At 35.3% G+C, this 14,986-nt stretch overlaps 1 protein-coding gene across 8 annotated transcripts in view; it reads left to right on the forward strand.

The window, feature by feature from the left end:
* Positions 1–14,986, forward strand: part of dscaml1 (Down syndrome cell adhesion molecule like 1) — a 128,736-nt gene that overhangs the window by 15,324 nt on the left and 98,426 nt on the right. For all 8 annotated transcript variants that reach the window (XM_026282702.1, XM_026282703.1, XM_026282704.1 and 5 more), the window contains exon 3: positions 4,791–4,937. In XM_026282702.1, the coding sequence (XP_026138487.1) occupies positions 4,791–4,937 (147 nt within the window). The remainder of the gene's footprint in view (positions 1–4,790; positions 4,938–14,986) is intronic.

Consider the following 14,986-nt stretch of genomic DNA (forward strand, 5'->3'; position numbering starts at 1 on the left):
CCCAACAGTGCTTATAAGCATGCATATTCAAAGCATATTGACTGTGTATTAATACTTATAAAGCACACATTTATGCCTTATTCTGTAAGACCATATTTTAGATCGCTTTAGCCCCACCCAATATCTAAACTTAACATCTATCTTACTAACTATTAATAAGCAGCCAATTAGAAGTTTACTTAGGCAAAAGGTTGTTCTTAATAGTTAATTACTAGTGAGAATTTGTCCACAAATCTATAGTGTAAGCAAAACTTGGTTAGTCATTATATATAAAACATTAATTATGTCAATAACTGGTAGACAGATACATTTTCTTAATAAATATGAACATAAATATAAATAAATGTATTTATGTACACTACCTTTTTGTGTTTAGTTTTAGAATATACTTATATTAATATTTATATTAATATATTAATTAATATAAAATGTATATTAATCAATTTATTAATATAAAATAAATTAATAATTTTATATGAATAATTTGACAATAAAGACATTTATAATGTCAGAACAGGTTTTTATTTCACATAAATGATGTTTTATTTTATTCCTTATTTATTCCTGCCCAATACCTCAACTTCACAACTACCTTACTAACTATTAATAAACAGAAGATATTAATAGTTCACCTAAGCAAAAGTCATAGTTAATGGTTTGTTAATAGGGAGAACTGGACCTCAAAATAAAGTGTGACACTGCCCACTTTTACCCTGAAAGACTGCAATGGCTTTAGTTCTTATCAGCATCACATTACAGGCCATAATGCTCTGAGAAAAGAGCATAGTCCACGCAGGCACTGTGGCAGAAGGGCGCGCGTGACGTTACAGGTGGAACATGAGTTCTTAACTTAACATCTGCAGTAACAGCAGAAGTAGCGGCCGCCATATTGCTAACCTAAATAAGAATGTAAGTGCCAAATGGATGTCCCAGTGGACGGCCTGATGACCTGGCTGCTTTAAAAAGCATCGCACAGACGGACACACGGCGTTACAGACAGTTGGCTGACTGACCCTCCCACTCGGTGCCAAGGTCACCGCTCGTGAGTGGGGCTGGCCGCCCAGCAACAGCGAGGGATATCCATACACCTCCCTACACTCACACACTCACTCTTATGCCAGCCTGCGCAGTGCCAGTGTCCCTCCTGTCTCCCAGTCTCCATCTGTCCTCTAAGCTAGATTTCCCATCTCACACAAACACACACACACACACACACACACACATTTACGCGTTCACCTACTCTGAATTTCCCAGAAATCAGCCCATCAAGCAACGCAGATCAACCATCTTTATAAATAATGTCCGCATGAACGATTATTCAACTGTAACCAGGCTAGTTTGGCCGGTGCTACTTTTTCCACTTTACCCGCATTAACATTAAAGTCTCAGAGGATGGAATGAATTACCAACCAACCGGCGACAAGACGGGGGTGACTTTCGCCTCAAATAATTACACTAATTAATCAATTAAGTGCTGAGATGCAGCAAAACTGCTAGTGGACCTAGCAACCCACAAAGAGCCCTGAGGAACCCATCACTAGGGCTCCCTTACCAGCCAATCAGATCCTGGCACTGAGGGGTTACCATGGGTACGGTGAGGGGAGGGGCAGGGTGTGGCGCTGAATGTCTCAGGTGGCACTGGAGAATGATGACAGCTGACAGCTCACTGTATGACACCATCCCCCCCATGCATCTCTCTCTCTCTCTCTTTCCCTCCTCCTCTTTTCTCACCCACTCTCCTCCATGCTGATCCTGTGCCAATAATAGCATGGGCACCTGTGTGGATAGCTCTACATTTATGAAAATCTCCCTATGAGGGCTTCATATGAGTGTGTGGTTTCCTCCTTGCACTCACTATTCATTTTTCATTTAGCCTTTTACAGTGGCTCAACTCTTAGCATGTCATTTGTTTATGTCCCTGTTTCTTGTATACTATAGGTAGGCTATTCATCTATCTATCTATCTATCTATCTATCTATCTATCTATCTATCTATCTATCTATCTATCTGTCTGTCTATCTGTCTGTCTGTCTGTCTGTCTATTAGTTGGAAGCAGGTAACTGTCAGGAGGATACAGTCAAGTTAAATGCAGAAATTTGCTCAGCAGAAGCCATGCTATAGTAACTAAATCACCTCTATTATCCTAAAAACACAGTAGCGTGTTTACTGGAGATTGTCCTACTGTATTGAGTTTGTCTAAAGTCATCTCAAGGGTTAAACACAGACCCCATGTGACGTGTGTGGCAGGTGCACTGTGACACAGGCTCGCTCTTCCTTTCTTTCCGCCCTTTGTTTCTTAGGCTTCCTGCCTCCTGATAGGTCATGTTCATTTTGTTTTTCTTCTCTATTACATTAATGAGCACCTTTCACCTCCTCATTCTTATTCAATTTGGACCTTTTCTCTTTTTTTTTTTTGATACGTCTTGCGTCATGAATAAGTAAATACGGTATTTGCTTTCTCTCAAGTTAATTATTTAAACGACGGTGATACAGGACTCATGGTGTGCGCAAAAGGAGAAAGAGAGCACCAGCCCGTGTGTCAGTCCGTTTCCAAGCAACCGATGAGTATAGTCAGGCATCGGTAACATTCTAATGATGCCACACATGAAGACGGAGAGTCATTTGCCCATAACAAATGCTATCTGCTATTGTTGTCTGCAAATTCGTCTGCGAATTTTACACATGCATTATTGAAGCCTTAGAGATGTTTTCGCTTGTTTACGCTCCTTCCACCGCTGTAAAACAGCATTCCACAACCAGGTCTAGCACAATCCGAGTCGAGGCGAAAATAAAACTAGCTAATAGAGGGCCGCTTTGAGTTAGTTTATCTTTAGAAATTCAATAAAGCCTGAGACTCGCAGTCAATCAATGACTGAATAAATGATTATTTGTAGACTATGGAGTCCTGAGTGTAATAGGGAGTTCTATTGATTTGTTCTATCGATTCAAATCTCATCTGCATCGGTAAGAAGCTGGTTAGTTAACAATGGGCAAATATACACAGCCTGTTTTAACTTACTCAAGCAACTTTCATTTACATAATTTCATAGACCGTAGTTAAATATTGAGAAAGAAAGAAATATAATGACTGGGCTCAACGATTCATGACTTAACTATCAGACAAGGACACTGATTCGCCTCGCTGTGGGTGACACTGGCACCTGGCAGAAACCTTTATTAATGACCAAGGAAATTCACCCGCAAGCCAGGCATTAATTATATATAGAAATAGAGGTAGCGAGTGAAAGCGAGAAAGGAGGGGGTGGCCTCGGAGCGCGTTTGTGGGTGATTGCCACATTTCATGAATTTTTATGATTGGTCTCTTTTTGGATGGGCTGAAAAAGCTGCGTAGTTGAATTGGCCACGAATCCAATTGCAATGCCCACAGAGTTCTCTGAAAACATCCCCCGACTGTGTGATCAAATTTGCGCCGTCATGTTCGTGAATGAGATGCCCTTGCTCTGCGTCTTGCGTTACTTCCCCAAAGATATGAGGGAGAAATTAAAATCCATAAGTAAATAGATGTTGATGAAAGACACAAAGCAAATTGAGTCTCTGAAATTAAAATGAAATTCAGCGCCTCCTTTAATCTGCTTGCAATCCCCCGTCGCCCTTTACCGTAGGAGGATCTCCTCGCCCGTAAACAACATCACCATACTCCGCTCGCTTTGTGTGTTCTTCTATTGATTTTTGTCTGGATTCCGGTTGTCAGGTGCAGAAAGGGTCCCTTTAGCGGGGGCAAATGTTTCTGACAGCTCCAGAGGCTGTGCAGTGTCGTCCACTCACCGCCGTCTGCATGCATTTCATTTATAAAAAGGTTAAAAGAACTCTTGAACATCTCTTGATGAAAAATAAAACAAAAATAATAAATCCAGTTTCCATCTCACAATCCAATTATATATTTTATAAAATTAATGCATTTGACCCAGATCTGTTTATTTGTAGTTTTGTTTATTTGTATTTATTTATTTATTCACAGAAAAGTGCATTTCAATGAAAAAAAAATATATATATATATATAAATATATAATAGTGAATTTAAATATTTTATATAACTATGAATATTATTTTATTTTTTTATGTTGTTGGTGTATTTAATTTATTTAATTTAAATTATTGTATAAAATTGACTAAAGTGTTATTATTAGTGCTGTCAAACGATTAATCGTGATTATACATATGTTTTTGTTTACATAGCGTATGCGTATGTACATGTGTACTGTGTATATTTATTAGGTTTTTATAAATACACACCTACAGTATGTATTTTGAAAACGTACATGTATTTACATAAATACATGTATGCATTTATATTCATATAATTTATATTATATATAAATATATTCAATATATAAACATTACACATGTTTTTCTTAAATATATACATGCCTGGGTGTTTATTTTTATAAACATAATAAATATACATAGTACACACAGATATAGCATGTAAACAAACTCTTTTATTTTGGATGTGATTAATCGTGATTAATCGTTTGACAGCACTGGTTATTATTATTATGATTATTTTAAATGTATTTCTCTTGGGTCTGCCATTAATATGATTGGTGATGTTGTGTTAGATTAATAAAATAAAATAAAATAAAATATAATAAAATAAAACTATAAAGATATCTCACTTTCATGCTTGGTTAGAGGATTCTTTTCTTTATGAACAAGTCTTTAAAAAGATAAAATATAAATGTACAATTACAATTACATATATATTTAATTATTTAATAAGTAATAAATAAATTCCAACCTCTGTTTTTCTTCTGCTTCATCATGAACAGTGTTCAGGGAACCTTACACAGTTCGCGTGGCGGACCAAAGGTCCATGCGGGGCAACGTGGCCGTCTTCAAGTGCCTCATCCCCTCTGCTGTGCAGGAGTACGTCAGTGTGGTGTCCTGGGAGAAGGACACTGTCTCCATCGTCCCAGGTAAGACATACCTTGCACGGCTGGGCTGTTAAAGTAAACGCAGGTTTGAAATCTGCTATGTTTTCATTCATTTTAAGATCCTAAACCTGTAAGCCTTGTTGCAACTGCAGTTTGCAGTTGATTTGCTCCGTCATTCAAAGGGTGGGAAGGTCATTCTGGTTTCAAAGTGTGAAAAATGATGGGTGTTATTTGGGAGTCCCAACAAGATCAAAGACCCCACCCCCACAACCCCGAGCAATTCTGCTCAGAAAATGCTAAAAATTCTAATTTCCATATGGTTTATATTTGTGTAGAATTTAATGGTTGAAAGATTGGTGACCCTCTTACTGGCTGCATAATGAATTAGGCCCAATCTCCAAAATAGAAATAGATAGATTTTTTTTTTTTGTTAAAATGAAAATGAAAGCCCCTGTGTTTGATTTGATTTTTACCCTAATGTTCTCAATATGGTCTTAAAGAACTCTGTTTATCAGTCCTAATTCATTTTGGCCTTTCTCAATATCTCCCATTTTGTCTGGATGGAATGGAAACCAAAAAATAGGACAATTCAACAAAATGGAGCTGAATCAAGACACGTAATGCCCTGTACTGTCAGAATGGATGATTCTCACTCATTCCCAAGATTATCTAACATGGTATGCGTACAACATTACACAAAGATTTTCATGGGGTAATGTCCAGGGAGATTTGTCTGAGAATGACTAATATGGTTGCAAATTTAGCCTAAATTAAGCTAAGACTCACTATCCAACTAGATTGGGACCATATGTTGGTTCATGGTTATGAATAAACACATTTTGCATAAACGTGATCTCATTGTAACATAAAACCTAGCTATTTTTCATGCTAGGTTTTATGTTATATGATGGTTTATTGACAGGATTTGTGCTTATAATGTAGTGTTATATTTGTATAATTGAAGTACTTTGATAGTATGTATTTATATTTTAAATGAGCTTTTCTTTTGGTATTAACAGTGTTTGTTTTGATCTTACTTGTGCTGAAAATCATTTCACTAATTTAGTGATCCCAGTAAAGAAATGACAGCCTTTTAAAAATTGCATGTGAATCTAACACTCTGCTATATTATTACCAAATCTTGGATTCAATCTTTTTGTCAACTTGTTTTCGGTCAGTTAACACAGATTTTTGTATTTCATTTTGGAGCTGATTGATCATAAGCATCACTGATCTAAAAACCCATTATAATGGAAAGGAACCCATTTGCTAAAATGAATCCAAGATCTGGTAATAATATAGCTTGACATGAAATTTATAAGCAGTTAGCTAATACTGTATGTGAGCAAGTTTTAGTGCAATGCATTAGTGCAACATTAACTAGCATTTTCATGAAAATAAGTCCTCTCCTGGTCCAAATAACAGCAACACAACATAAGGGTTAAATTTGAGTGATTGTGTTATGTACTTGTAATTTTTTACAAGTTTTGTATATATATATATATATATATATATATATATATATATATATATATATATATATATATATATATATATATATATATATATATATATATATAAAGTGTATCTTAATCCTGTTTTAGGGGGCTCAAGATATAACTACGGCACTGAAACCTCCCTAATAATTCCCACCCTGTACATGTGTGTTTGTTTGTGTGATAAATCCAGTCTGGTAGTGGACAAATGCTTTTCCACTTTATCAAATTCCCTCTAAAGGCAGCAAAATGATTCTGCCAAGAGTGCTTTGTGTGTGCGTTCAAACAAGGTAGCAGTTTTCTTGAGTAGCGGACTTCCTAGCTCAAGTGGCAGTGTGTGTGTGTGTGTGTGTGTGTACGTTTGTGTGAACCCTGGCCTTGTAGTTGATTGGAAAATCAATAGGTGCTGCTTACACCGGCGAAGTCAGATGGGATCAGTGACTAGAGTCTCTCTCTTTCTCTCTCTGCTCAGTTCATCTTTCTCAATGGAGGTGTGCGTCTCCGTGCCCTTCACACTGGAGCGCTCATTGATCCGCTTTAGCCGCTGTGTCAATGTGTATCAGTATAAGGGGTCCAGAGGTTTCCAGCAAGTATCGATTGATTACATGCTCGGATTCCCCTCTCACGGATGCGGACGTGTGAGTGGTCATCCACACGATACGGGGGATTGTGGGAAAACATCCGTAGGGATGTACACCTTAGGTGGCGCGTGTGTTTGTGCACTTCCAGGCCAGTGCTTTTGTTGTCTTTTGTTGTCTGTTGTGTAGCATTGTTGTGGCTGACCGTGACTTCCAGCTTAATTGATTAACCAGTCGCTTTAATGGATAAACAGAAGGTCACACTTCCAGCTCTAGCAAACTGACTATGACACTCTTTGCTTAAAGATTAGCCAGCACATCAATCGAGCTAAAAAAAAATCGAATGATCTGCTCCAACGTGGGCAACGCTAACCCTCTGGTTTATCTTGATCAGTGTAATAGACTTTAATTATGTTGTGGAATAAAGAAAGGCTGCTTCAAAGGCTTTTCTTTATAATGTAATGAAAGTGAATGTTGCCTAGCGTTGTCAAGCACGAAATTATATAAAAAATTATCATAAAAGTGATAAATAAATATATATATATATATATATATATATATATATATATATATATATATATATATATATATATATATATATATATATATACATTTTTGGCAGGGTCCCCTTAGTAAAAATCACATTCCAGGGGATAAATATCATGTTATAAGACTCGCTTCAACCCTTGGACATGAAAAACAACCCGCGGCAACAGTGTTAAAGTAGCCCGATTATGTGGGAAAACCACGGATTTGGCAACACTGCAAAAATTGTAATTGTTATTCATTTAAAATCTCTAATGTCACTGACATCATCAACATTTAGAAGGAGGGGAAGATTTCAGTCTGTATGATTTAAAGTGATTATAATCATTTGATTTATTATTTAGATCAATAATAAATATTAATTCATTGTTCAATAGTGTTATGATTTTTGTTAGATTTTAATCATCCAATATGAATACATATATGATTATAATTATGTTAAAGTTCAAATGTTTGGGGTTAAGAAATTAATAATTTTATTCAACAAAAGTGACAGTGAAGTATTTGTCATTGTTACAAAATATTTCGGTAGCACTATATTTTAAAGTCCTTTTCCTCATTTGCATACTATGTACTTATTATAGTAATTACAATAACTATGTAATAACTAGGTACTAACCCTGAACCTACCCCTAAACCTAACCCTACCCCATGTAGTTACCTTGTGTTACCAGAACTTTCTAAGATAAATACACTGTAAGTGCACTATAAGTACATGTTAGTACATGTACTGTAAAATGAAGTGCAACCAATATTTCTCTTAATTCAGATTTGTTTGAGCTTTGTATTTGTCAAAGAATCCTGAAAAAAAAAAAATGTATCAGAGTTTCCACAAAAATATTGAGCAGCACAACTTATGTTTCTTGAGCAGCAAATCAACACATTAGAATGATTTCCGAAGGATCGTGACAATGAAAGCCTGGAGAAATTATGTTGAAAATTCAGCTTTGCATCACAGGAATAAATTACGTTTTAAAACATATTAAAATTGTACAAAATATTTCACAATATTAATTGTATTTTTTGATCAAATGAACGTAGCCTTGGTGAGGGTAAGACAACTTACCACTGAACATTTGAACAGTAAAAAATTATCTTATATAAAATTCTGAGAAACCTGAAACAACCCCCATTGGGTTCAGGTGAAGAACTAGAGCTTTTTTGGAGAACTTTCAGTTAAGAGAACTAAGGTGTTACCATGGCAGATGTCTTAAAGGAAGAGAAACTGGTTATACGATGGTACTTTTTATTAATGGTGTAATAGCAGCAGGGTTCACTTGTATGCGTAGGAGGGCCGGAGAGAGTGTGTGTATGTGTGTGAAGCAGTAAGCTGATTTCTGCTGTGTGACTCATGTTTAAGATGGCAAGATGTGTAAGAGGATCAGAGAGAGCAGTGAGGAGTTAGAGCAGGATTTACAGGTTCAATTACACTGCCTGTCATTAGTCTACTCTTGTTATAGCTGGGAATTAAAAAAAAAAAAAAAAAAAACCTTCACCAGGCCAACACACTGATTTTCCTCACCACCATCTGAGTTCGGCCCATTGACATCTTTTGTTCCTAAATAAAGCTAATTATATATATATATATATATATATATATATATATATATATATATATATATATATATATATATATATATATATATATATATATATATATATATATATATATATATATATATATATATATATATATATATATATATATATATATATATATATATATATATATATATATATATATATATATATATATATATATATATATATATATATATATATATATATATATATATATATATATATATATATATATATATATATATATATATATATATATATATATATTTGTTTTATTTTGCTCAGGCCATCCAATAGTTTGCTTCTTCACCAGAACAGATTTGGAGAAGTTTAGCACTACTTCATTTGGTCACCAGTGGATCATCTGTAGTGAATGGGTGCCATCATAATGAGAGTACAAACAGCTGATAAAAAATCAATGTCCATAATATTGTCAATATCCTGTGAAAAAAATATCTCACCTGAATCAGGAGAGTAATATGCACGGATCAAAAACATGGTCTAAAACCATTATGCCATTGCATTTTTGTATTAAGGAAGCGTTATTATGGATTTTGACCTGTTTTATTAAGCCAGAACACACTTTTTTACATTTATTGATGGATTGGAGTGGTGTGGATTATTTTTGAATTAGTGTGATGTTTTTATCAGCTGTTTGGACTCCGCTTTTTGACAGCACCCGTTCACTGCAGAGCATCCATTGGAATAATGCTAAATTTCTCCAAATCAATTCTGATGAAGAAACATCTTACTCAATTGTCGGGCAAACAATTTTTTAAGCAGCACCTGGATGCATTTTCTCAAATTGTGAGCTCAAAATCATAGCTTGACTAGACATAACCTCAGATTCAGCAATGTGCGGTTGATCTTGGGGTCTCCCTTCTATTCAGCCCTTTTTGAAAGTGTCAAGCTATTTCACCATTTCCCATTGATGACGCTGGGATGAGGCTCATAACATCCAGGCAATTCCCTGTGCAAATTTAATGAAATGCAAAAAAGATGGAGGGATGCTAAATTATTGATCTGAAATGGAAAAGAAATAAAGAAATAAGCACGTCAGCATGTGCGATGTGGGATCATTATGCTGATAGGACTATTTATATCAAGGGCGAGGAAAAACTGCATCTTGTTTGCAGTAAATCTCAAGTAGTGGTGCAGTTTGTGAGTGTGAGCGTGGATGTGTGTGGCTGTAGTCCTACATCAGCCTGACACTTCAAGGAAAACCAAGCAAAACTGGAATAATGGGTAAAAATCTCAATTTTATTTAGTGATAAAACATCATTTGGCAGTAAAATGAAGTCCATTCTCACTTCCATCCCAGTACATTGTTAGCAGTCTGATCCCACTCAATATACTTTCCCTTTACAATCCAGTAAAAGACACATTGCTGATCTATAATAGTCAAGCTCTTCGCTTCCAGTTGCCCTTTTGTCCTTTGTTTGTCCTCCTTGTCTTGTCTTGTGTTAGTATAGCATCACTGGTGTATTCCAGCAGTAGATATTTGACACTACATTGCCATGCATACATTATTAAACTCTATGTGTGACAGAAAGTGACCGTGCTTCTGCTGTCTCATGTGTCAATATTTGACTACCTGATAAGTCCAAGACTGTGGCTCTTGGATACATATACACAAACTAAGAAAGGATGACTAATCTGGTGAATAAGAGAAAAGAGGACTATTTTAATGTTGAAGTTTCTATATAAATAAAGTAATTGAGGAATGGGTCTGCAAGGCTCAAAAACGTCATAAAAGTCATACGTTTTATTTCAAATCTTCCGAAGTCATGCAATAGTTTTTTTTTTTTTGTGTGTGACAAAACAGACTGGATTTTGGGATGTTAGTCACTGATAACCTGACTGTATCATTGAATCAGTGATTTGAACTTGAAAATGTAAATTTATAACCCAATCAGCATATTCTACAATATTCTAGATTTGTCTCGATTTTAAGCGAATAACAGTTTAAAATGCAATTACCCTCATGGTGTTCTAAACCAACGCTATCTCGCGACCAATTCGCACATATTTTACGAGGTGGCTTTTTCGTACGAATTTGTACGACCTCACTCGTACGATTTTATACGATTTGTCTAAACCCCAGTGACGGTTAGGTTTAGGGGCGGGGTTAGGTGTAGGTCATTCGTACAAAATCATACGAATTGTCCAACTCGTAAAATATGTACAATTTTGCAAAAAAACGTATGAATTTGTATGAGTGTGGTCGTAAGAATTCGTACGAATAAGCCACCTCGTGGAAAATGTACGAATTGCCGTGAGATCGGGTAGTCTAAACCCATAAATCTTGGATTAAACTGCTTATTTTGTATGGATTACTTTTACAGTCTTTTCTGTACATTGCGAAGCATCAAAGTTTAGGCTGTGTCGACTTTTAATGGAAGGACAGAAATCTCTCAGGTTTCATTAAATATATTCTAATTTGTGTTTTGAATATGAATGAATGACTAATGGGTTCGGGACAACATCAGGGTAAGTAAACTATGATAGCATTTTCATCTTTTCTTCACGAATGTTTAAATTACTTCTGAATACTTGGGGTATTGTATATGACTTTTATGTACTTATTTTATGGTGTTCTTTGTCTTTTTTTTCACTATTCACTTTCATTAAATATGTGAAAATATGGGTTTAGGACAACATGAGGGTGAGTAAAGAGAATTGTTGGTTGAACTATTGGCTTAAAATGTTCCTTTTTGCCACTGGTGTCAGTTTGTGTGTGTGTGCATGAGTTTTCATCAGGCAGTTTTGTTCAGATCGTTCTCCTCCTCTTCTGTAAGCCCAAAACAGTATGAGTTTTATCTTATCTCCATGGCAACGAGTATGAAACTACGGTCGGAATGAGGAAGGTGTGAGGATGCATCGCAGTGTGATTTTTATTTTCTTGTATTAGTGTACCACCACGGCGCCACACACACATACAGTCCAGTGCTTTCACAGTTATGCGCATGCCACAAACACATTCTGAATGTCTGACAGATTTCCTGCTGAGAGGGGCATAAACTCCAACCTGGATAGACTTTCCTGAACCAAACACTTCTGCAGAGAAAGCTCAGAGGAAAAACACTGAATGAAAGCACAGATTCAGAGGAGGAAGTGAGTAGACCCGTGCTCAGGTTATTTTAGGTTATTTCAGTGAAAGTGAACTGTGTCTGTTAGAGAAGCTAAGATGTTTCTAGGTTTATACATTTATGTCGACACCAGCAATATATTAGACCAGTTTTACTTTATTATTATTTATATACTATTATAATGCATATTAAGAAATTGAATTAACTATTATTTAATACATCATTTTTCTTATTCTTATTCTTACTCTTATCATATACATTATATATATTAGATTTTTTTTTTCAGAAAGTAGTTTAACTTGATTAAATATTAAAATAAAAAATGTTACCTTGGCAACTAGCTAACATAAAACAGATTTATGGCCTAGCTTTATGACTCAGTTTTAGTTTTACTTAACTATAATAACCCTGTTCTATATAACTTAAATATTTCTTTCAGTTTTATCTTTAGTAATTTTAAGAGAGATAAAAAAAAAATTAGGTGTTTAGGTGAATATATTGTTTAAAAATATTATAGTATTTTAATATATAATATATATATATATATATATATATATATATATATATATATATATATATATATATATATATATATATATATATATATATATATATTACACACACACACATATAAATATATATAGTTTTTGTTACCAATAGCATTACATTTCACCCAAGCATACTTATTTTGACCAAAAAATTCAAAAAAAAAAATAAAAAAATAGGAATGATTGATTGATTGATTGATTGATGGTAGACCTTAAAAGAAGATTTGTAGCAGAATGTTCATGCTGTTCTTTTCCCATTTAAAAGTAAATAGAGAATTTGGCTGTTGAGCTAAAAAAAAAAAAAAATACACACAACTACCATTGAAGTGATCCATATGACTCTTTGCTTTTATAGCACTCTCCACAGCTTGACACCTTAAGTCCCAATCCAATGTCATTGTATAGAAAATAAAACTCTATTTAAAAGTTAGACCTGTCATCTGGTAACTTGAGGACACACTGTTCCAGAGGAACCCGTTAATGATCAATCATCACCTTGTGTGTGTTTCCTAGTTTGTAGTGTTTCAGTATGTGGCTGTACATTTTAATGTGTATTTGAGTATGAGTGAGTGAGAAGTCGGTCATGTCCTAACATGCCCCTCAAACGTCACAAGTTTCAGTAACACCCACACACACACACACACACAAACACTCATGCATTATGGAAAAGCTTTATACAAATTGTCCTCTGAAGTAGGCCTGAAAAATAAATCAATAGTCTGAGCAGTGAATGGAGTGTATGGGTTTTATTTGGAGGTGCTGAAGGAGCATGTGACGGATGAGGGAAGAGGGGACTGAACTCCAGTGGGGACTCACTCGCTGAAGAGGAATTACACCACACTGATTCGACTGGACGTTTCTGTCCCACAGTGCATTTCTCCAGTCATATTCCTTTTTTTCACTGTTCAAAATGTACACTGATTTGTTTGGCCTTTTTGCCACTTAAAAAAAATGTTCATAGTATTAGAATGGATTTTTGGGCATGGCATTGTGGTAGTACTATATTTTTGGATGTTTATCATGTCAATACCGGGGTGATCTTTGGAGTTCTATGTATATTCATGGAATATAAATATGGCAATAGGACCATGTTACAAGTCTTTTAACTTGTGTTGAGATAAACTATGTAATTTGACCACATGTGGTATGGTGGTTAAAATTACAACAACAACAACAACAGCAACAATAAAAATAATAATTATTATTATGCATTTAAGTTTGTATTTTATTTTATTTTATTTGAGAATCCTAAGCTTAATCAGTGGGTCTGTTTACAATGAATACATCATAATCAATAAAACATGGATGGATGGATGATAGATGGATGGATGGATGGAACAACAGACAAAGACAGACGAATGAATGAATGAATGAATGAATGGACAATTTAATTTTAGAGCTCTATTAATTTGTCTTTTTTTTTTGCTGCATCCCCACAAACATTTTTATTTTTGATTATCAGTTTCATATATAATGTATTATTATTATTATTATTATTATTATTGTTACTGTTGTTGTTTTACATTTTATGTACAGTCAAATTTAACTTTACATTTTGTGAATATGCACCTTAAATTTAAAAAAAAATAATAATAATAAAGCGGATGAAAGAAAGAGTCTATACTTGATCAGCAAACATGTATGTAAGTGCGTCCTATTTTGCTTATAAATGTACATATATATTAGCTCAATGAATTGCAGTGAGACTCAGCTGATCACACACAGGCCTCTGTGTCTGCCAGCTACAGCCATTTTCTCCCAATCTGCATATTCAGACCCCAGCTTCTCTACAGCACACACACACACACACACACACACAGAGGGAGAGAGAGGTGAAGATGGAGAGCTGCTCTGTGAGCGTTAGTAATCAGCGCATTCTTTAGTGGAGCGTGCCTCCACTCCAGCTGCTCCCTCAAACAACCACACCATTTTCTCTCTCTCTGTCTGTCTGTCTGTCTCAGGGTTAGAGAATGAGTGACAATATTCCCTCAGAAAGTGGCACAACAAAAATAAAAAAGAAGGAAGGGACAGAGTAAAAGACAGAGAGAGAGAGGCAGGTGCTGAATTATGTAGAGAGTGAAAGAGTGATGAAAACTGTGGTGGGGCCGGACAGATGGACAGAGAGAGAGAGGTGCGTGCTTTTAAGTCCCAGTGTCACCACAGCCTCTGGGGAAAGAAGGGCTGCTGGCCACATGTCAACCCATTAAAGACGCCCTATCTGTGCCTTATTTATTTATCCTGGTCTCTGTGTCT

The sequence above is a fragment of the Carassius auratus genome, chromosome 15, assembly GCF_003368295.1.
Source record: "Carassius auratus strain Wakin chromosome 15, ASM336829v1, whole genome shotgun sequence".
NCBI lineage: Eukaryota > Metazoa > Chordata > Actinopteri > Cypriniformes > Cyprinidae > Carassius > Carassius auratus.